General features: G+C 44.0%; 1 protein-coding gene across 1 annotated transcript in view; it reads right to left on the bottom strand.

Moving 5' to 3' along the window:
- The window catches only part of LOC120850176 (testicular acid phosphatase), a 59,926-nt gene extending 44,692 nt beyond the window's left edge, over nt 1-15,234 (bottom strand). Inside the window, exons 1-3 of the mRNA XM_040222609.3 lie at nt 14,903-15,234; nt 5,589-5,690; nt 2,635-2,931 (exon numbers count right to left, since the gene is read on the bottom strand). Coding sequence (XP_040078543.3) covers nt 2,635-2,931; nt 5,589-5,690; nt 14,903-15,225 — 722 coding nt within the window. The 5' untranslated portion in view covers nt 15,226-15,234. The remainder of the gene's footprint in view (nt 1-2,634; nt 2,932-5,588; nt 5,691-14,902) is intronic.
- Nucleotides 15,235-22,250: the final 7,016 nt, after the last annotated feature.

Genomic DNA, 22,250 nt, shown 5'->3' with positions numbered 1-22,250 from the left:
CCTTTGTCTCAGGTACACCGCCCATCGTCGAACCACTGCATACCATCCGCAGACCAATGGGCTGACCGAGCGACTCAACAAGGCAATCGCCGATATGATCTCTATGTACGTCGACGTAGAGCACAAGACGTGGGACGAGGTGTTGCCCTATGTCACGTTCGCCTACAATACGGCGGTTCAGGAGACCACTGGATTTACCCCTTTCCAGCTGGTACATTGTCGGAAGGTAACGACCATGCTGGACGCAATGCTGCCACATGAGCCATCTGACAATGAGAGTGACGACGCCCAGGCGGTTGCTTAACGCGCCGAAGAAATCCGCCAGCTCGCCCGACTCATGATTCAAGACCAGCAACGCGTCGACGCGGGCTGCTACAACCTTCGTCGCAGGGACGTTCACTTCCAGCCCGGAGACAGGGTGTGGGTGTAGACGCCCATCCGTCGCCGCGGCCTCAGTGAGAAACTGCTGAAACGGTACTTTGGACCATACAAGGTACTTCGTCGCCTCGGCGAGCTGAACTACGAGGTGATGCCCGACGGAACACGGACCTCGTCACGCCGCCCTCCACTACCGGAAGTCGTCCACGTCGTTCGACTGAAGCCGTACTACGCTCGATAGGACTGTGGACCTCATGTGTTCCAAATGACTCTTTAGTTTACCGTTCTTTTAGAGCGCAGCTCTTAGGGGCCCGTTTCCAGCCTGAGCGGCGTCGGCGTCGCCGTTGGCGTCGCCGTCGGCGTAACCGCGCCCCTCCCTCTGCTCCTCCTCCCCCTCCTCCTCCTCCTCCCCCTCCTTCTCCTCCTCCTCCCCTCATTGTGTAGTATGGTCCGGGCGGGTCACGTGACTTCGGGGGGAGGGGGTCACATGACCCGTTTCCAACCTGTGCGGCGTCGGCGTCGCCCCTCCCCCTCCTCCTCCTCCCCCTCCGCTCCTCCTCCTCCCCCCTCTTCCCCCGCCCGGTAAAGGTGGTAAAGGAGAGGGAGGGGGAGCAGGAGGGGAGGAGGACTAGCAGGCATGACCACGAGGGAGGAGGAGGAATATACCCTCCACTCCTCCTCCTCAAGAGCTGCGCTCCAATTCGGCGTTACAGGAAGTTGTAAACGGCTTTCACTTTTAGAGCGCAGCTCTTAGGGGCCAGTTCCCGGCTTGAGCGGCGTCGCCGTCGCCGTCGGCGTAACCAAGGTCATCCCAAGGTCACGTGACCCCCAAGGTCACGTGACCCCTCCAGGTCACGTGACCCCTCCCAAGGTCATCTCAAGGTCACGTGACCCCTCCCAAGGTCATCTCAAGGTCACGTGACCCCAAGACCCCACGTGACCCCAAGACCCCACGTGACCCTTTGGTCACGTGACCCCTCTGAGGTCACGTGACCCCCCTCCCCGAAGTCACGTGACACCCCCCCCCCCCCCCGAGGTCACGTGACCGCCCCCCCGGAGCATATTAAAGAATGAGGGGAGGAGGAGGGGTCTACCCTCCCCTCAGTACCCTTCACTCCTCCTCCTCAAGAGCTGCGCTCCAATTCGGCGTTACAGGGATTTGTAAACGGCTTTCACTTTTTATTTGCTTTGTTTTGTTTTTGGGTTGCATCGGGACGATGCACTTTTTAAAGGGGGGAGTAATGCCGCGCGCGCAGCTGGTCACGTAGGCAGCACGCGCGTGGCCTAACGGTTATCGCGCTTGCCTTCCACGCGGAAGGCCAGGGTTCGCATCCTGGCCGCGGCCACACATTTTTGTTGACACTGTAATGTGATGTTCTGGTGATTTCGAGAACCGTCTTGGCTGATTCGAGGTTAGAATGTTCTACGCGCCGAACCTTTTACGCCGAACGATCCAGAAACCCACGAGGGTACATAAGAGATTCCGCCAGGCGAGCGAGTCAGTTTCACCCCAGCATCCGAAGCTCTGTTATTATCCTTTCTACCCTTTTATTTTTGGCACAAGTTCGCCACACTAAACGTTTATTTCTTCCTTTTTATTTCCTGTTTTTTTTTTTGGTCACCACCCGTGACAATATATCTGTGCGGAACATGGGTGCCCGCCAAAGCATTATGCGCACGATTAGGCTGAATCGTATACCTATATAGTACACTCGTCTACACGAGCTGCTTATCGCTCCGGCTCAACGTGCTTAGGGCGGGACCTTTATACTCCGTTTCAGATCAAGGATGAACGCAGACAACGCTACAATCCGACCGGTGCCAATCAATCAGTGCCGGCAGTGTATCGTCCTGGTTGTGCTCGTCGTCTTCGTGCGTTTGGTACCACCGGTGAAACCAATCGCGCGCACTGAATGCGCCGTGACCCTGCGCTTTTGTTTGTGCGTAGCTGGTTGCACGACGAGCGCCCTAAGATGCACTTTGGACTTTGTTGAATTGGCCGCATGAAATCATGGGCTTGGTTGAGGTCAGACCTGACGTAAAACGGAGCGTAAAATTGATTGTGCATCGAACGGTAATTACAGATAACGTTGTACTCGATTGTGCGTGCTCCATGGACGCATTATGGCGCGGGTGAGTCTCACAGTGTCGTAGAAAAAGTGCAGCTTTGTTAGGAAGGCAGAAAATTGTCGTATAACTCAAATGCGAAATGCGGTACATGAGATCCTCGGCACGCGCCGTGTCAAAACATCTTACCTGAGAAGTTCACCTCCCATGTTCCTTATTAACGCTTGCGCAATCAGGGCGTAGAGCCTTCGAGAATTGTAGGATAGCAGATCGAGTCGATCCTCGAACCAGCTAGGGATGCTTAAGCCGTACTCCTTCTCAACCTGTACGGCGTCGAGACCTTCTGGAACCTTGGTTGCGTCACTCAATAAAGAAAGTCCGAGCTCATGTGTGGCTCTAATAAGGAACCAGGTCAGGTCCAGCAAGCCGCTAAATGGATCCAGCAGCTTCAATAATTGCTTTTTGATTTGAGGCTCGCAAATTAACCTGCCAAGAAGAAAAAAAAAAAGGTTCAGTGGGTGGATGAAAGGGGGCGTTTCATTCTAAATCGACCAGACTTTTTTTTAAGGGGGCGAGAGTTAGATGATGAGTGCCGTTTTCACCGTGCATTTATCGAGTTCGGCGAATGTAATATGAAAAAATTCTCGGCATGGTAGGTTGACTAATTAACTAAGTTACGTTAATAAACTTTTAATTATTGGCTTTAGGGGCCATGTTGCAGTTGCCGTATTGACAATCATTATTAACGGCGAGGCGAATTTGAATATTTTCCGAAAAGGTAATGTTTTTCGTAGATACTAATCGATAAATTTTTCGCGTTTTTCCTCGGATTCAAACGTTTTCGCTCAAAGCAAGGGCATTATCAAGCACTTCCCGCAATAGTTCCTTCGATTTACCCGCACCACTTGCACCTGTGCAGAAAAGTGTAGGGCAGTGGACTTCCGGTATGTGCATTGAGATACGATCGGAAGTACACCGCCCTACACTTTTCTGCACCGGTGCAGGAGGTGCAAGTGAATCTAACGAGCTATCCTGATGCCTGAAAGAGTGACAATGTCGTGGCGCTTACGTCGTCACTGGTGCCGTCGGCGCACCCACCAAGGACACGCTGCCGAGAGAGTGGCGACAGGATTGAAACAATAACGCCACTTTTCCGAGCGTCAGTGTGGGTGGGACCTTACGCGCTCTTTCTGAGCATAGTTTTTAAATCCGAACAAAAAACGCGAACGTTTATCACTTAATATAAAAAAAACATAACATTTTCGCTTTTTTTTTAGTTTGTGTGGTATTTAGTACCGACGGCCGTCAATACTGCAATTCCACCATGACTCCAAGAACCAAAAATTAAAAGTTAATCGAGAGATTTCTGTAAATTAGCCAACTTACCCTGACAATTATCCCCTTATGCAATGCCCACCGAGCTTGATAGGTACGTAGCGGAGGGAAAACAGGACGTACTCATACCCCTATATAAAAAGCTATGTACGAAGGAAAACGAAGTACCGTATTTACTTGCTGCAGAGTAAAAAAATAAAAAAACACTCTCTTTCGGATCAACCACGGCCAGGTGTTTTTTTTTTTTTTTTAATCTTAGATTTTAGCTGGCAGGTAAAATTATATTCTTAGTATTATGCAGGCAACAAGCACTGCAATTATTGCTGCTAGCCATATTTTATTTTGTTTTTGTCTCTGTTATTCTTCGTGTTTAATACAAGGCACCGCGTATGTTCAGCACATCACACACCAATGCTTAAGCAGGACGGTGCATTATGCATTGGCGTAAGCGGAATTGTTGTTTTTTTTTTCGGAGAGGGGAAGGGGGCTGGAAGCTGTTTCAAATAAACATGCTTAGGCTCACTTGACAACTTCAGGTACACCGACTGGCTATTGAAACCAGCATGCATACACACTTTATATTTCCGATTTTTTTTTTCGTTCTTATTATAGGGCGTTTCATTTTGTCTCGCCAGTTGCGTTGCTTCCTATCGAGATTCAAAGCCAAGTGAGGCGTATCATGGCCTTCTCTATACTCACAAGGACTGGCAGTTCGACGACGGAGCCATAGAGTGCCCGGTCCCAGATTTCGAGCGCGAGGATCTTATAGCACAGAGCATCAAAGAGCCATTTCTCGGGGAACCTGGACGTCAGCGCACAGCTTTTGCAGCGGCGAGAACCAGAAACGTACTTTTCGGGTTCTCGCGTCCGCGTTTTGGCGTCTCGCCGCTTCGTTTTGGCGTCCCGCCGCAGCAGGGCGTCAGTCACGTGGCTCTCCTCTCATCCGTTGTCTGCCGCTCCACCTTTTTCATTTCGGTGGCCGGTTCTCGTGGCTATCTGCCAGGCTTTGTCAGTATATACGGAGCTATGGGCATATACATTAAAGTGGCAATTTAAGCAAGTTTCTTTTTTTTTTCTTTTTCTTTTTTTTTTTCCTGTTGATTTGCACTTGTCTACGTGAGACATATGCTACAGTTATGATACCTAACTTTTTGTTTCGCTTACTCCGCTCAGTAAGTTTACTTACCGCAATATCGTAACTATACACTCTACACTTAAATTTAACAAATCTATACTGCAATCTAGATATTCTATATTCTACATTTAAATTTAAAATCTATATATTTAGTGTTTTAAAATTTGAAAAAAACCTAAAAATATTTTATCGTTTATTATTTTTTTTTTTTTGCCGCTTACTCTACACACAAGACCTACTTTTATGGAGCCAGTTTGTCCTTGTGTTCTTGTCTAGAAACTATTTTTACGTTTTTTTCTCCCTTACTCTTGAAGCAAGCGTTGAATCAGAACTATGTTATTCATTTAAAACACAATAACAATTTCCACAGTTTCTTTTTTTTTAAATAATACAACAAATCATATCCTTGCTAAAATACATAGCCGAAAACTGATATAGTATTAAGAAATTCTTTTTTAAATAATACTGCAAATCATATCCTTGCTAAAAAACATACGCGAAAATTGATATGTTATTCAGAAATTCTCTCATCCTTCCATTGGCTGTTTTCAGCCGCTCCTTACTAAAACTAATTGCATAACAATTTACTGGACTTCGCTATGTCCATAACGCAAGAAGGGTTTTAGCACCCACAATTATGAATAACAGGTCGTACCAGCCTACGCTTACTTACGTATACTTATCGTTATCCTCGGGCATTCTTGCCAGATTGGATTCATCGGGCGATTTGGACGGGTAGAGTTCCTCTAGCAGAAGAAGTGCACTCATGACGCACCTGCCAAGCAATTAACAAAGGACGTAAACTTCTTATCCTTACATCCTGTTTCGCTGCAGTTTCTTATACAGGTTAAGAGTGCAAGCAGAAGGGTATTCACTTGGGCTAGTTGGCGGTACATTTCAGGATTAAAAGCGCTAAAAAACAAGGACCAAAAAAGAAGACATACACACAGTAGAACGCATTTGCACCTGGGGTTTAATCTGACTTACACCAAAGAAGAAACATATATGCCCTATGAGCAACCATCCACGTCCTGTAAATACATTGTCAAATAATCTACATATAATTTTTCTAGCTTGAGCTAACAAAGCACTCTAGATGCGCCACCTCCAAATCGTACAATGCTATCGATGGGGCGCTAATGCACGTGTCGCCGTTGCAATTCTTTGTGAAAAACGCCTCCGAAATTTCCCTAATCATTTTGTTACGGTTTCTGCTCAGGATAACGGTTTCCAGAAGCTTTGCGCCGCAATCGCATCGGTTGCAGTGTATCGCAAGATTACCCGAGGGCGAAGATCTTACTGCCAGTTCGTGTTCCCTTAGCCTGTCATTAACGCACCATCCGGTTTGTCCTATGCAAACACTCACACACGTTAAAGGTATTATATACACCACCCCTTCCTTCCACAATGCGGTACAAACAATAACGATTATGCCTATTATGAAGCATAATCCCATATGGAATGAGTGTTGTCATTATTTGGTTTGAGCCGCCGAATGGAGGTTTGGCGAGTTTAAAGAGAGTTCTAAGAGTTCTTCGGGTCAATCACAAGGCGAAAATATCCTTAAATTGGTGGTAGTGAGCGAGCACCCTAAATTCCAATCGGCCATATATCGAGTTTAACGTGCTTGCTCTCAGTGGCTGAAAATTGTTCAAGTCACGTGGTGTTCATGGGACAGGCGTGCTAACGGATAGAATAAACAAATCTATTGTGCGATGGCCAGCCTCTTTTACACCTCTGTCAGACAGGCTAATTGAGTGTCACTTTAAGTAAGCACGCTTAGTATATTCTAGTGGTGTGCCACACTGCTGAAGAGCACACTCTGCTTCAAGTTAGTTTGACGAACTTCCTTCACTCGATCGAGTGTGCAGCATCTATAGCTGTGTTTCCAGAGCAGAACATAACATCGAAGCAAAGAAACGAAAGATGGGTGTAGTTACAAGAATAGTGTGTAGGACTTAAGCTTACAATTTAGGCTGAAAGATACCAAGATTAGCGCCGCGGTGACCGAATACAAAACGACAACAAAGACATTCTTAACTAAACGAGACAGGGAAAAAGGAAGGGACAAAGACAGCGAAGTATGAAAACGCAGCTGCCAAATTTATTCACTATAAATTGTACGCAAAAGCTTCGCATTGCTAGCGGGAGCTCACGCCGTTATTTTGAGCACTATATAAGCACACACAGACGCAGAGCTTGCAATCTGCAATATACGATCTACAAAAAGCCCCCGACTTATCACAGCATTGAAACAAAGAATATTCAGTCATATTATCAAGACAGGTCTAATACCCGTGCCACACCGGCAACTCGAATGCCATTTACGACGAATGACATTTGAGCGGACGGCCAATCAGCGCGCGACACTCCGGGCGTGGTGCATTCCACGCGCGACAGATTGCGAGCTGATTCGCCGATCACACAAATGTCATTCGTTGTAAATGGCATTCGAGTTGCCCGTGTGGCACGGGTATAAGTCGGCGACCGATTTTTCAAAACACCTTCGAGAGACCGTCACTCACCACATGGAATTAATCGGTATTGGCGGTAATGCGTTACAAGTAACGGCGTTACCGGTACCGCGTTACTTTCTTTGGTAACGTAGTAACGTACTCCTTACTTTACCTTTTTTTAACAGTAACGGGTATTGCACTTACGTTACTTATTTCGAGTAACGGGCAGCGTAGTTACATTACTCGTTACCCATTTTTCCCAAACATTCAAAAAGCATTGCACTTCAATTTTTTTTCTCTAGGCGTTAAAGCCTTTTAGTTTGTTCAGTTTTGGGCGGCTTTCTTTGGTGAGTATATAGGTGAAACCGTTAACGTCAAAGCAGTAAAACGTGTTCATTCATAATTAAAAAAGTAACGCAAAAAGTAACGTACGCTACCTTTTGTAGGTAACGGTAACTATAAGGCGTTTCTTTTATTTTAAAGTAACGTTGGTCGATAACACGTTCCTTTAATTTGCAAGGGACGAGTGACGTATATCGGTACTTTTTCCGGTAACGCCTACAACACTGGAGTTAATGTGTGACAACGACTGAAATTTCAGACGCCGTTCATTTTGTTGCTAGATTTTTTTCGGAGTTCATTTTCACCGGTTCCCCACAGACCCAAAGCCACATATCGAACCGCCTTTTTTTTTTTTTTTTTTTAATGCGAAAGCATTATCTGGTTTTATGGACCGGACCCTGCGTTATCAACTTTTGAAGCCGCGCCAGACGGCACCTAAATGCCCCTGTCCGATGGAGCGAAGCCTGTATTCTGTAGCAGAGATTTGATGGATAGACTCCCATTCGCAGGTGCGCGGCATAGTTCCAAGGAACGCCGCCCCATCGACATGGCAGAGCGGCCCGGCTGCCGGTAAGAGGGAGCGGGTGGCCGGCCACAGAGCCCGCCCGGGCAGTCTCCGCAGAGGTCGCCCGGCCGGGCTCTGCGCGGCGCGTAGCATGAAGGAATGCGTTACGTATACGAATGCTTCGCATTCTGACACGTTAGCAGTGTTAAGTGTCTTTGTAGTTTTTATGTCGTACCCTCGATACAACATCCCATGTCGTACGCAATAATAAAGTTGGATAGAGGTTAGAGCCAGAGAGATGCATCTTCCTATACTGCCCATATGTTGCCAAATGGGCGTCCGCAGCGCCAATTGAATCCCCTGAGGTCTGGGTGGCGATGCTAAAATCAAGATGGTGGCCCACCAAAACCATAGGGCGGCGCCATCTTACATGGGTCTGTGACGGATTCAGAAGGTTGGGCGGCGCCAAATTAAATAGGACCCATTCATCCGCCCCCCCCCCCCCCCCCCCCCGTTCACCCGGTTCCGCTCTTTGCTGGGTTTTCCAGGCTCATGCGATTTCGCTCTTTGTTTCTTCGCACACACGAAAGGCGCGCAATAAAATATACGATCATCTCTTGCGCTTCTTTCATTAAACAGGATGTTGGTACAGTGACTCAAAAAAATCTCCTATGTGTTGGTCGGTCAGCGTGGTCCCGTCTTCTGCAATGCGCTGAGCTTGGCTGAGCGGAGCCGCTGTCTCCATGCACAGGCTTCGATGAACAGTCGCTCTGTCTTCACAGACTTGCCCAGGAAGCAAGTCAGCTACATTCATTTTATTGCAGTTTTGCAGCTCGGGCGGAACCTGTAAATTGATTCGGTATCAGCCAGCTAGCCAATCTAAACTATCATACGTTTTTTTTTTTTTGTTTGTTTTTTATTTATTTGTTTTGCGGGAAGTTCCGCGTGGGGGCAGAGATAAAGGCTTGGTGCCTGACAGCGCCTCTGCCCCCCGTACAGTTCAGCAGTGCAGTACAAAAACACAATGGAAAATACATCAGAGACACAAAATGCGCCATTTGCCAAACCGATCTGTTAGTAGTAAATGAAACGAAGCATTTCTGCAACATCCTAAAAATATATAAATAAAATTAGAGTTTCATATACCATAAGAAAAAAAAATAAAAAAAAGACGCTGATCATTGAAAACGACCAGGAACAAAGACATGCTTCTGTTGTAAACTGCAAAAAAAAAAAATACAAGTATACAATACATCACATTAAAATTTGTCACCGCACAGTGGTATTAATAAAAATCAATAAAAGGTTTTTTTCTCACACTTAAACATCAAGAAACAAGGAATGGAAATATGCACAAAAATCAGACATATTTATAACACTCATGAAGTTTACGGCACTAACATTAACGAAAAAGCAATTTCACTTGCGACAAGCATCCTTCTACGAGCACATTTAAAACTATTAAAAGGTTGATGGAAATCTACGGACATATCTTTTCTATTCAGAGTTTTATTTATCTGGAAATTTAGCCTTTTTCGGCCATAGTTAGTTCTTATTGCCGGCATCTTCCTTATTGGGTTTCAAAATTGTACGTGCTCAGATTGTATGTTGCTGTAGTGTGGAGCTTGCTTCTGTGTATCAATTGTAATAATTTGAAATAAAATACTTGATCTGCTTTTAGCATATTATATTTATTAAAAAGTGGTTGTGTGCTTAAATTTCTTCTGTCTCCTTTATAATTTTCATACATAAGCAAGATTTTTTTCTGCAAGATAATTAGTTTGTTGTAAATAGTTTCTGTTGTAGTTCCCCACACCAAAATGCCATAGCTCATTTTTGAGTAAAATAGAGAGTAGTATAATGTTTGTTTAAGCCAGGTCGGTAGTAAACTGTGCACTTTGTATATGCTACCAGTAACTCGGGACAGTTCAGCCTTGAGCATATTAACATGAGTTGACCAAGAGAGGTCCTCAGTAAACCACAACCCCAAAAAGTTTTGTTCTGTAGCTTGCTCCAGCAACGTACCTTCAAATGTTATGTTGATAGTACTGTGATCGCGTTTGTTTATTGGCTTAAAAATCACATATTTTGTTTTACTGGTATTTAGACCTAAGCGATTTGTTTCTAACCATTTTGAGAGTTTTAAAAGATAATCATTGGCTAATTTTTCTACGATCTGTTTTTTCTCACCAGCAAAAAATACGTTTGTGTCGTCTGCGTACATTATTAACTGAGGGGAGCCAGGTATTTCCGTTATATCGTTTATATAGACAAGGAATAGTAGAGGCCCTAGAATAGAGCCTTGGGGAATGCCATGTTTTATTTTCATTTTGCTGGATGACCAATTATTTAAGCATACATATTGGTAGCGTTCATTTAGATAGCTTTTAATTAATTTTAGCGCTATTCCTCGTATACCATATATATTAAGTTTTTTAAGTAAAATATCATGGTTTCACAGTGTCGAACGCCTTTTTTAAATCCAAAAACAATCCCAGTGTGACCAATCTGTTTTCAATGTTTTCCGCAATTTTATCTTTAATGTCGATTAGCGCTTCTTCTGCAGACTTTTCCTTCTGGAAACCATACTGAGCAGGAGTAATATATAATATCTTTTTTAAAAAAAGCTGTTATCCTGTCGTTGATTACACGCTCGAAAATCTTGGAGAAAACCGGGAGTACTGAAATGGGCCTATAATTATTAATTAAGGTCTCTCCGCCACCCTTGTAGACAGGAATTACTTTCGCGATTTTTAATTCATCAGGAAAATTACCGCATTCAAGCATCATGTTTATTATGTGGGATAATATTGGACCTATTATGTTCGCGGTGTACTTAATTGGTAGAACTTTTATTTCATCGTCCCCAGCTGCAACATCATTTTTTTAAACTACCTATTATCTTATCAATCTCAGTTGATGTCGTTGGAAAAAGCATGATAGATTCCATTTGATTTCCTGCCAGCATGCAGTTATCTGAGCTTGCATATTTTCCCGCGCACGTGCCTATGCTAGTAAAGTGCCGATTCATTTCGTCAACAAGTTCTGTACCGACAACAGTCTTGTTATTTATCAACATTTCCTTCACGCTACTGCGTGTTTGCTTCCTGCTCGTTAGATAGTTAATCGTCTCCCACACTTTCTTGAGGTCATTGTGAATATGCAAAAATTTATTTTGATAATATTCACACGTTGCTTTTTTTGGGTCGGAGTTCAATTTGTTTCTAAACTTTTTGGAGTCATCCAATAGAGCGGGATCACGATTTTTTTATAAAAGCATGATACATGCAGTTTTTTTTTTTTTTCGTATTCTTTTATACAGTTTACCAGTTATCCACGGTTTTCTAATTTTTCTAGGCCCTTGTTTACTTTCCCGGAGAGGAAAAGCAGCATCATAACAGTGTTTAAATTTCGTCAAGAAGCTTTTATAGGCAACTGTAGGATTGTATTCTTTAAAGACGTCGACCCAACTTTCCCGTTCTATTAGGTAGCCAAAAGTACTAAGCGTTTCTTCGTTAATTATGCGGTACCAAAACTTTTCCATAGAACGATTTTGTTTCCAATTGGTAAAAGACCTTATGCAGAATATGGGCAGATGGTCACTGATGTCGTATAAAATAGCACCGGCCGTAACATGATTTATATCTACGTTCGTGAGGCAGATGTCAAGGGCTGTTGCAGTGTCTGGAGTGACTCTGGTTGGTACTGTTATTATATTGCTACATGCATACTGATGAATTACGTCTCGGAATTCTCTCGCGTGGTGATAGTCCGATAGCGTATTAATATTTATGTCCCCGAGATTTATAAATGAGGCGGATACAGATCCAAGAAAACACAGCGTGGTTTCAATAAAAGCCATAAATTCATACACATTGCCAGACGGTGGCCTGTACAAAGCACCAACTACGGTGTTTGAGACTTCAACAAGTAAGCTTTCTATATCTTCATTTATTCTCGTTATATTGTCCATAACCCGGTACCGCAAGTTATCTTTGAAATAGATAGCTGTACCGCCACCCCTTTTGTTTTCTCGGCACAAACTTTCACACTTGTATCCGTGTAGATATGGTGGTTGCAGAGACGACCCGACATTACATTCAAATTCGATGCCATCAAAACTGCATTTTACTTTTTACGTTAAATACTGCCGGAATCAAAAGAAAAACAAAATCATGATCGCCACTAACTACATGTCTCACTTAGCTAATAAATAAGTAGCTGACACAGGAGCTTACCCTATCCAACGCTTTCGCATCGAGAGTTTCTAGAAGGTAAATTAATTTGATGGCTAACTGCAGTTATCAGTGCAAAAGTGTCACGGGTCTTACAAGCTACAACAGGAAACGTTAAGAAATCAAACAATAAGTGTGGAAAACGAAGTTTTCAAGTCTTTCGTGCGTTTCCTACTTTCCAATTAGCCATGGTTAAAGCAAAAATGAGGGAATTTGTAAATACAACCCAATTCACATCTTCCGTTGCGACGAGTCAACGTATTCAATGAAAATAAATATCGCGCTATACCATCATTGTGGCAATTTGATTCGATCGTAAAAAGATTGATCGGAACAAAAGCATAAAAGGGCATAACAATTACTTTTTTTAGCATGACTTTTTATATTTCGCTTAAAGAAATCAGCTGCTTTTCCTGCCCTACGGCAATGATCCTTTGTAACCTAAACTAGAACATCAAAGAAGCGAACCTTACCTTTCGTTCGGGTATCCAAAACTTGACCGCGCATTTCTAAGAATTTCCGCACCACTTGGCACAGCAGACGGTGTGGCGACGAAAAGTATTTGTATTTAAAGGGTTTTTGCAAACATAATGAGTTTCCTACGGACACCGAAACCCCGAGACACAGACCGATCACGAAAAACGCTCCTTCCGCAGCAGACGAACCTACCTAAACCGCCCGCTCGCGCCCGCGTCGGTTTGAACGGTTATCCGAGTCCCCTTCACTCCCGGCGCGCCGGCGCCAGCGAGTTGGCGCAACGCCACCTAGAATAATGCCCCCCATCGTCTCCGCATCGTCTCCTCTCCCTTCATAAAACGTCATCACAGTCGGATTACGCTAACTCGGCTATTGGGCCCGAGTCCGACCTTGGACGCGCTGATTGGACACGAGCTCCGGTCGAACACTGACGCAGCACTCGTGCCCAATCTTAGGCCTCGATCGATCTGACTGGGATGACGGTGCGAAGGCCTTCTGCTTACCTCTGTGGTGTTGGTTGGCAACACGGCGCACGATGCGCACGATGAGTCAGAACAAAGGAGGCTATGGTCAGAAAAGGTAGAGGGAAAGGAGAAGCTTGAAAAATATGTACTTTTCATCGCCAATTGTTAAGTTCATTCCTAGCTTCAATATCGCTCTATCTTTATTAGAAATCCTTACATGTATAAACCATTTTTTTAATAAATTAACTTAGCCACCCTTTATTAGAGAAACGATGATGATGATAGCTGTCACTCCGTTCGTAAAATCCAAAAGTTGAGTGCTTTATCCATCTGTTATAGCTATATGTTTCGAATTCCTTAAGGCAGCCAACGCCAGCTTTTCGTCAATGGCGGCCACGGAGCGGCTGCTGCTCTTCTTTACATGTGCTTTGAATGTGCGTGCTTTTTGCCGATAAATCACGTCCCAACTTTATCTTTGAGTGGTTCCAAACACAGTAAGGAAGGGCCCCTGCAAACTCGGCGAAAATGGCAAGATAACCTACAGTTGAGAATAAAGTTGCCCCATTGCTGCCGATGTAACCTTCGCTCTGCGATTTGTAGGAGTCGGCTTTTTTTATGTGCGTTATGTGTAAGTTTATTTTGGGACGAACTAGGCAAAACCAAGGACGGCTATCTATTGAGGGTTGGGCATTTTCTTTTATCGTATTTAGAACTTTCATACCGAGGTGCAATCTCCAGGTAGCCCTTTTCTGGTGCCACATTATGCTTCACATTTGTCTCCAAGAATCCGCAGATTTCCTGACTTGCGTGACACATCTGTATAGTGCACGCTATCCTTCTACTTTGTATTTTAGCGTACGACCTATAGCACCATTTATCGCCTTCGTTATTAGCGATATATTGCCTCGGGTCTGTGTGTCAAAATACCCTCAAGATAAAATTTCACCAGTCTGCAAAAAAATGAGGCATCGTGCAAATTCAAATAGTTAATGGCCCAACAGAAAAATCAGCTACTTAATCACAGTGGTCAATATTAAAGAATAAATATAAAGGAAATATACTGAAAAGCGTAACTTGGCCGCTACCCTAAATTCAAAACACAATAGATGCACTAATTATCATTATAAAACTTAGTTTAGGTGTAGGTAGGATATAGCTTAAATAATTGTGTGCCTCTTTGTACATCTGAAATTTTTTCCAGCATGATCCTTGGACAAAATTATACGTATCTCCCTTTATTTATTTTTTTAGATTGAACAATTATTGAAAAGGAACTCTTCGATGGCCTTATATTACAGTCTTAGCATGAAAGAATAACGATAAAATATTTTTTATGGTTAATATTCAATATACGCTCTGTCGAAGAAAAGTTACCTAAAAAGATCTAGAAATTGCTACTCTAAGATTTAAGTTTATATCGCGGAAAACCTATGTGCGTTTTAAAGAGCCACTGTTCAATGATTGTGTTTTAGACTCAATGAAGTCTACGATACAATAAAAACACTTACCGATAAGAGAAACTGCTTCGGACCTGTGTTTCTTCGGGGTCATCCGTCAAGAAACCTTGATAACGTTCCCGGACGTATTTGCCGACGTTCCGCATGGTTTCTATACCCCGATCGGTGAGATTCCCATAGCCGTATTTCCAGTACGTGCTGTTCGGGTTCAGGTCAGTCGGAAATGTCCCCAGTGGTGCTCTGTCACCATGACGTAGAAGACCAATCACGACGTCTAAATCTCGAGGCACAAACTCATTTTGATCAGCGTCAACGCAGACGTGCGATGATGACACCACAAGAAGACAAAAGGCTTGCATCGACGGATGGACCATGCTGCTTTTCTGATTCTGAAAAAAGAAATGTATTACATTATTTACGATTTAGACAACACAAATTGCCCTCGTAAATTTTTTTAACACGTGAATTCCGATTATAATCCCTTGAGAGGGGGGAACAAAGGAGACTAACGACAAACACAAATCTCCAAACAAAGTTAGGTGACTGGTACGCGACCGAAGAAATCCGCCTGGTCCTGGTATCGAACCAGGGACCTCTCTATTTCCAGTGGAACTCTCTACCAACAGAACAAATCAGGAGTTACACCTCAGTATAGCAAACAGGTTTTATCAGATGCCACCAACTCCTGGTTAGCTCGTTGGTAGAGCGCTCCACTGAAAATGAAGAGGTCCCTGGTTTGATATGAGTACCAGGCGGAATTTTTCGGTCACGCACCAGTCACCTAGCTGCGTTTGGAGATTTATGTTGGTTCTTTCTCTTCTTTGTTCCCCCCCTCCGGGGATTATTATTGTCATTCTTGTTCAGCTCTCTTGCACATCTGAATTAATTGCATTATAAATGTGAATTAACCTTACAAGAAGGTTTTATACCTGTTGTAGCGGAATTGCTTCAAGATTGGTGGTACTAAAATAGCCGTACGTCGAGGTTAATTTAAATCCTGAAAAGTCACAGTAAATATATGTTTCTTACTTTTTGTTATTTCTTTTTCATCGTGCTGGGTACAGGGTTGTAGATTTTATATTTACACTAAAACAATTATTACTTACCTTGTACAGCCCATTTTCACAAAGTGCGATTTTACTTGCGATTTCGCAGTGCGATGTCGCTCGCGTGGAGGAAGCGCGGTGGAGGCTGAGGTGCTCAAGACCGCAGCTGCGAAATCACGGGGAAAATCGCACCATGTGAATCAGGCTTATAGTAGTAGTACTACGGTCTTTTTTAGAGTTAGATTGTCATGCCACAAAACTATATAAAAAAAAAGTTTTGCGAATAGTAAATTCTCAGCTCGGACCTAATTCGGATTTAGTAGCGCCGAATATTTGCCAAACAGTATAATATGTAATTGAATATTCAACGCCAAACTTTTATCGGCAATGAACAGACACTAAACAAGCAACGCTTAGACCGAGGGTCTCCAAACATTGTGGCTAAGGCGCCGAACTGAGGATTGGTCACTGTCTCCAGGGTCGGCAAATAAATAAGAAAATGTAAACTGGAAAAGAAACTTAATATATAGGTAAGCATAATAGTTGAAACGAGAGACCGTTCTTGAAAAACGAAAAAAACTCAGGGGAGAATAATAAGTGGGCGGACAGATATGTTTTTTGTTATTCCAGGTGTCTTCGTATGCGCCTCCAATTACAGTTTTTTGTTTGCTTTTTTTCTCTGTATACAGCTCCATATGACAGTTCTTGTTCTTTCTGGTATTTTCGTGATTTAGTTTGGTGCGCGTCACGGCGCCGTTTCTTTGTGCGTGCTCATTTCTGCGCCGGTAGCAGCTGCTAGAAGCGGGCAGGGGCTCTGACCTGGGCGATCGGCGGGGAAGTAGGCGAGATCGCCGACCGATGCGATAGACCAGCGCTTGACCTTGGCACTGGCCAATCGCGGTGGTCAGCCCTCTCGCCGGCTCTCTCGCCGAATGTCCAACTCAGAGCCCCAGGGCATCTCCGGAACAAACGAAAACAAACTACTTCTTTTAAAAAAGTATTCACTAAGTCAAGACTTCTTAAAGCAGGCTTGCTTTAGATCTAGCATAGACAAGCGAGAACCGTCACCATAGAAACAACATTCTTAAATTAACCCGATTTTTGGTCATCGGCATTCGACGTGCCAAACTATTCGATAATTTGGATGCTGTAAATTAAAAAAAAAAAAATTCGAATCAAATTATTCGCGCACTTACTATCTGATTAAATTTTTAAACTCAAATATTCGCAAACAACTAATACAAAAGTGTCGAAAACAATCTCTAAATCAGTGTGTCGAACCGAAACAAATACGGGTTCGGTTACGGTTCAGGTTTAGCTAAATTTATTTTGTTGCGGTTCAGTTCCGGTTCGATTGATTCGATCCGCGAACCGGTTCGCGAACCGGTTCGGAAATTATAAATGACAAATTGCAACATCAAAATAAATTACAAATGAAACATCTGAAATCAGCAGGACACCGATGAAAACAAATGAAAAGTAGTCGAAACTAGTAGTGCATAACGTTTATAAAAGCCTGTAGCCAATGCAAGCGGCAAACAACGACTGTCTGATGACAGGGCTGTCTGTCACGGGCGCTAACTCCAGCGTCTGCTGAGCGTTGGTTTGAGCGCACGCGCCCGCTTGAGTCCCATGACTACGCTGGACAGGCGACGGAAGCAACAGAAGCTCGGCAGATCCTTTGTCAAATTCGAAAGTGCGCGCAGCTTCGCTTCTCCGCGAGCGACTAGGGTTTGTATCCCTGTTTTTTTTTTCCCGCATTTATCGAGTTTCCGGTACGAAAAAATACGGCATGTAAATCTTGACACTTCATAGCTCGATATACTCTGACCGGTGGTTGGGGCAGCGAAGAGCAGATATAATTCATGAATGCTCATTTCAACTGTAAATAAAATTTCTTTCTCTCCCTCAAACATTATCAAACTCCACAGCCTTTTCTTTTCTCATTCCGATGGAAGCAAGCTTCAAGAACTCGCGCGTTCTAGAAACGTGTTATGAAATGAGCACACAGCAGCATTTAGGATTTACGAGATTGTAGGAAAATGAAATCCCGTGACGCGACTTTTTTTTTTTTTTTTTGCACAGCCTTCCAATTTTTTTTTTCCGTGCAAGCCGCGACCAGCGCAATACTGGTTCGTATGTCAAGATTCATGGATGCAGCGTTTGTCAAGATTCATGGATGCAGCGTTTATATTCCTAAGACTGAGTGGAGAAGAAAAATATGTAAGCGAGGTGTGTGTCAGTTGACGGCACTTAAAAAATGAAAGCCGTTTACAAATCCTTGTAACGCCTAATTGGAGCGCAGCTCTTGAGGAGGAGTAGGGAAGGGTACTGAGGGGGGTCACGCCACCTGCGGGTAGTCAAGTGACCCCGGGGGGTCACGTGATCTCGTGGGAGGGGGGTCACGTGACCTGGGGGGTCACGTGACCTCGGGGGATCACGTGACCCCCCCCCCCGGTTACGCCGACGGCGACGCCGACGCCGACGCCGCTGAGGCTGGAAACGGGCCCCTAAGGGCTGCGCTCTAAAAACAAATGGCATTGATAGCACATTCATTGTCAACAGCGCGTGGCCGAACCGTTTTGCCATGAGCCGGTAACCGTTATTTTTTTTTCCGGTTCAGTTCCGGCTCGGGTTCATCGCGATAACAATATAACGGTTCGGGTTCGGGTTCAGTTCCGGAAAAAATACCGGTTCGGTTCCGGTTTTCGGTTCGGTTCGGTTCCGGTTCAACACCCTGCTCTAAATATTCTTTTTTTACCAATTATTTCTCGCTTGACAACTTTAATGTATCCTACCGTCCACATGTGACTGTCTATAACTACACCGCCTTTTGACATTATAATATATATCATCCAATTGAATGCAAAACTGTGAGGCAAACCGGGATTTTCAAGATTATTTAAATATGCATTACGCTAGGATCAATGTATTGAAAGACAAACGAAATTCTCGCGAGGTTCTTCAGGCACAATACTTTCTTAAGCAAAGTCCATCTGGTGGGAGGTGTGAGGGGCTCTTGGACAAAAGCACTGAACGCACTAAAAATGGTTGATTAGTGTTTCGATATTACACAAACCAAACACCGCTACCTTGTAACACACGTCTGTCATGCAGCCGCTTAATAATATATTTTGTTAGTTAAGTGTCTCTAAATGCAATTCTAAATTAAACTTCTTTTCTTTTAAGACGCGTTGAAAATTTAGCGCCGCTCATAACTAAAGATTTAACACATGGCGTAAATCTTGCTCTATATTTTTACGTTTAGTTTGTGACAGTTCACCTACTCAGGTACATAATAACAAAGATATATTAGGGGTTGTCTGCCCCTCTAAAGGTCACATGAGTCCTACAAAGAGGCTACTGGTTCTCTTGCGCTATGTGAGTGTGTATGAATAAGATTTAGGGATCTGTAACCGCCCGCCCCCTCCCCCAGGCCTTGACAGATAAATCAGACGTATTCCCTCACTGTACGTTTCCGGCATGACAGTCATAAGTCATTTATTTTTAGATATCATCAACCAAGTTCTTCTAGGCGTGCCGCACCTTTCTAGGTGTATTCGTCAAGTATTCACTTACAAATTAAAAAAAAAAAAGTTGTAGTTAACGGGTGTTAGCCCGTTAAAATTAATTATGGTACCGTTTAGACACGTTCTTGGGCCGTGAGCGTCAATCATCCGTTTCTTTAATTACTAATTTCAACAAGAGGAATGTTGTCATTCTTTAACTTGTAAAGCGCCTCAAAAACGAGGACACGATGAAGACGAAACAGGACCAAGCGCTAACTTACAACTGAACGTTTATTGAAACACTAATTACTATGTGCACACAAATTCGAGCTTCCGTCACAAAATGCCAAACTCTTTCTCAGTTAAGTGCACTGATGGTGCACTTACGCAGCTATCCTCTCGCTTTACTACAGAGCATTAGGCCTCAAACAATTCTCTCTCAGTTTTTCTTTTCTTTTAGTTTCCTAATTATTTTTGTCTCGTCAAGATAAGGCGCACACGGACACCTATTAAAGTTAATTGCTAGATTACCCGATAGAAACTTTCTAGCAGATAGAACATGCTCCCATGCCCTGTCGTTGATGCACCTCCCCGTTTGCCCTATATACGCTCTTTCCGCAAGTCATAGGTATTTTGTAGGCAACTGACGTTGCGCATCGAATGTACTGCGCGGCGTGTTTCTTGGCGCAAGAGTCAGCTTTTTTTTTTTTTTTGCCTTTTTTTATTAATTTTTGAGCACACACTGGACAATTCTGACGGAGAAGAGAATACCACGGGCACCTCAAAGTGTGCGGCGACTCTTTTTGGGCTGTGGGACAGCACGTGGACGAGGGTGGGTTACCACCGGTCTCGTCTCTGTTCCCTGGTCGGCGGCTTCCCCTCCGTTTCTTTTTTTAACCTTTGAAACCAGGGTTTCTGCAACTTCTTTCAAGAAACACTCTGGATAGCACACAGTGTTAAGGCGTCACAACTGGTAAAGAAAGTTTTCGCCCATGTTATGCCTACACGGCTTGTCTAGGGAGGCTGTCATCAACGACGACACAATCCTCGAAAAAGGCAAAACGCCTTTCTTCGAGCGTGGCTGGTACTTTCAGCATACGTGGACCTCTTCGAAGTGCAAGTTTAAATCCAAGAAATGCAGCCGTCTTGAAACCATAGTTTGGTGGGTGAAGGTGAGGCCATGTGATTTAGAGGAAAAAACAGCTATAGTTCTATTGATAATGTCGTCGTTACAGACGTGGGGATGTCACACAAGCACCAAAACATCATCCACGCAGCGAAAAGCCTTGAAGTTCGTTCCCATGTCTAAGCCTTCGGATATTCCTCTGATACATGCCGCTAAGAATATATCACACAACACTGGCGCGACTCGTGACCCGATGCATATTGTCACGAATGACTATTGATGAGGCGATAATAACTGAAGAAACTAAACGTTTAATGGGGCAAACTTGTGCCCAAAACAAAAAGGGAAGAGAAGAAAACAGCAGAGCATCGCGGGCGTCGATGTCGGCGAAATCGCAGGGTCGAGCGCTTGGGCGAGACTGACTGCGGCTAGCCACGCGGAGCCCCTTTTGTACACGCGTGGGCTTCTCGAACAATCGGCGTAGAAGGTTCGCGCATAGAACATTCTAACCTCGAAGATGCAAGAGAGTTCTCGAATTTACCAGAACAGTAAATTTTAAGAATAAATAAAAGACGCGTGGCGCCCAGGAATCAAAACCTGGGTCTTCGCGTGGGGGCAAGCACGATAACCGTTAGACCACGGCCGCTCTGCCCACTTGGCAAGCTACGCGCGCGGCCATATCCCTTGCTTTTGGCAAAGAAGTTATTATCAAAGGGCACAACAGTTAAGAAAAAATATAAAGTTAGCATTTTCATTAAAGACTCAAAGCTCATACCGATAGAACTCCTGAAGGAAGTCTCGCTATTTTTTCCAATGCAACGCCTAACGGCGAGGAACAGTTGATCATGCGGCACTGAATAGAACAGGCCTACCACGTCTACTTAAAAACCTCCGCTATAACTCCGAGTCCCTTCAGAAAAAAAACTGTGAGACCACCTCGGAGTTCCGGAATAGGAATGGGCCCCTAAGGACAAATTGTCTAGCTACCTGCTAAGGTATCCTCCCACTTCCTTCTGCCAAGAGTCTCTTTCAGTCACGATGGCCCTGAGCGGACATTTTACTTAGTGCGTTTTTGCGGTGAAAAACGCGCTTAGGGGCTTCTTGGCCTGTTGAACCTTGTTTGCCAGGCTGGTCAGCTCCAGGTGTTGACACAATTCTTTGGCTGCCACTTTAATCTTGCTGGGGGACACTTCCTTCACCTGCCTGAAGTTTTTTGCGATGGCTGTCTCGACTTCTCCTCAAAGATACCTTCCGAGAGCACCATGCCAATACCATGCCAACATTCTAAACACTTAAGATAATCGCTACCCAACAAGCTTAACGATTACTTTATTAACTTGGTTGGCAGTTGCCACAGTAGTGACAGTAATGCACTGCTGTATGTGTCGAGGTACATCAATTAGGTTCTTTTCTTGTACGGATGTCGACGAGATCTCTTGTGCCCTTTGTAACCTTAGCAACCGAAAAATGTGTGTTATTATGAAATACAGATAAAACCTGTCAAATATGTATTTGCTCAAAACCGAGCTGCTGCTAACATTTCTTTATTCTCACTCTATATACAGCGTAAGTAAAAGGGATCGTTGGCTCTTTGGGGACATAGCATGAATAGGTTTCTTAACGTATTGAGCCAAGATCGTTGTACAGGAATGGCGGGAAAATGTGCTTGAAGTGTATCAAACTTTTACTGAACACACTTACCTAGGTTAAAAGGTAGA

The sequence above is a fragment of the Ixodes scapularis genome, unplaced genomic scaffold, assembly GCF_016920785.2.
Source record: "Ixodes scapularis isolate PalLabHiFi unplaced genomic scaffold, ASM1692078v2 PGA_scaffold2__306_contigs__length_199485367, whole genome shotgun sequence".
Taxonomy (NCBI): Eukaryota; Metazoa; Arthropoda; class Arachnida; order Ixodida; family Ixodidae; genus Ixodes; species Ixodes scapularis.
Note: the sequence above shows the minus strand (reverse complement) of the source record. Positions and strands in the feature narration are given on the sequence as shown.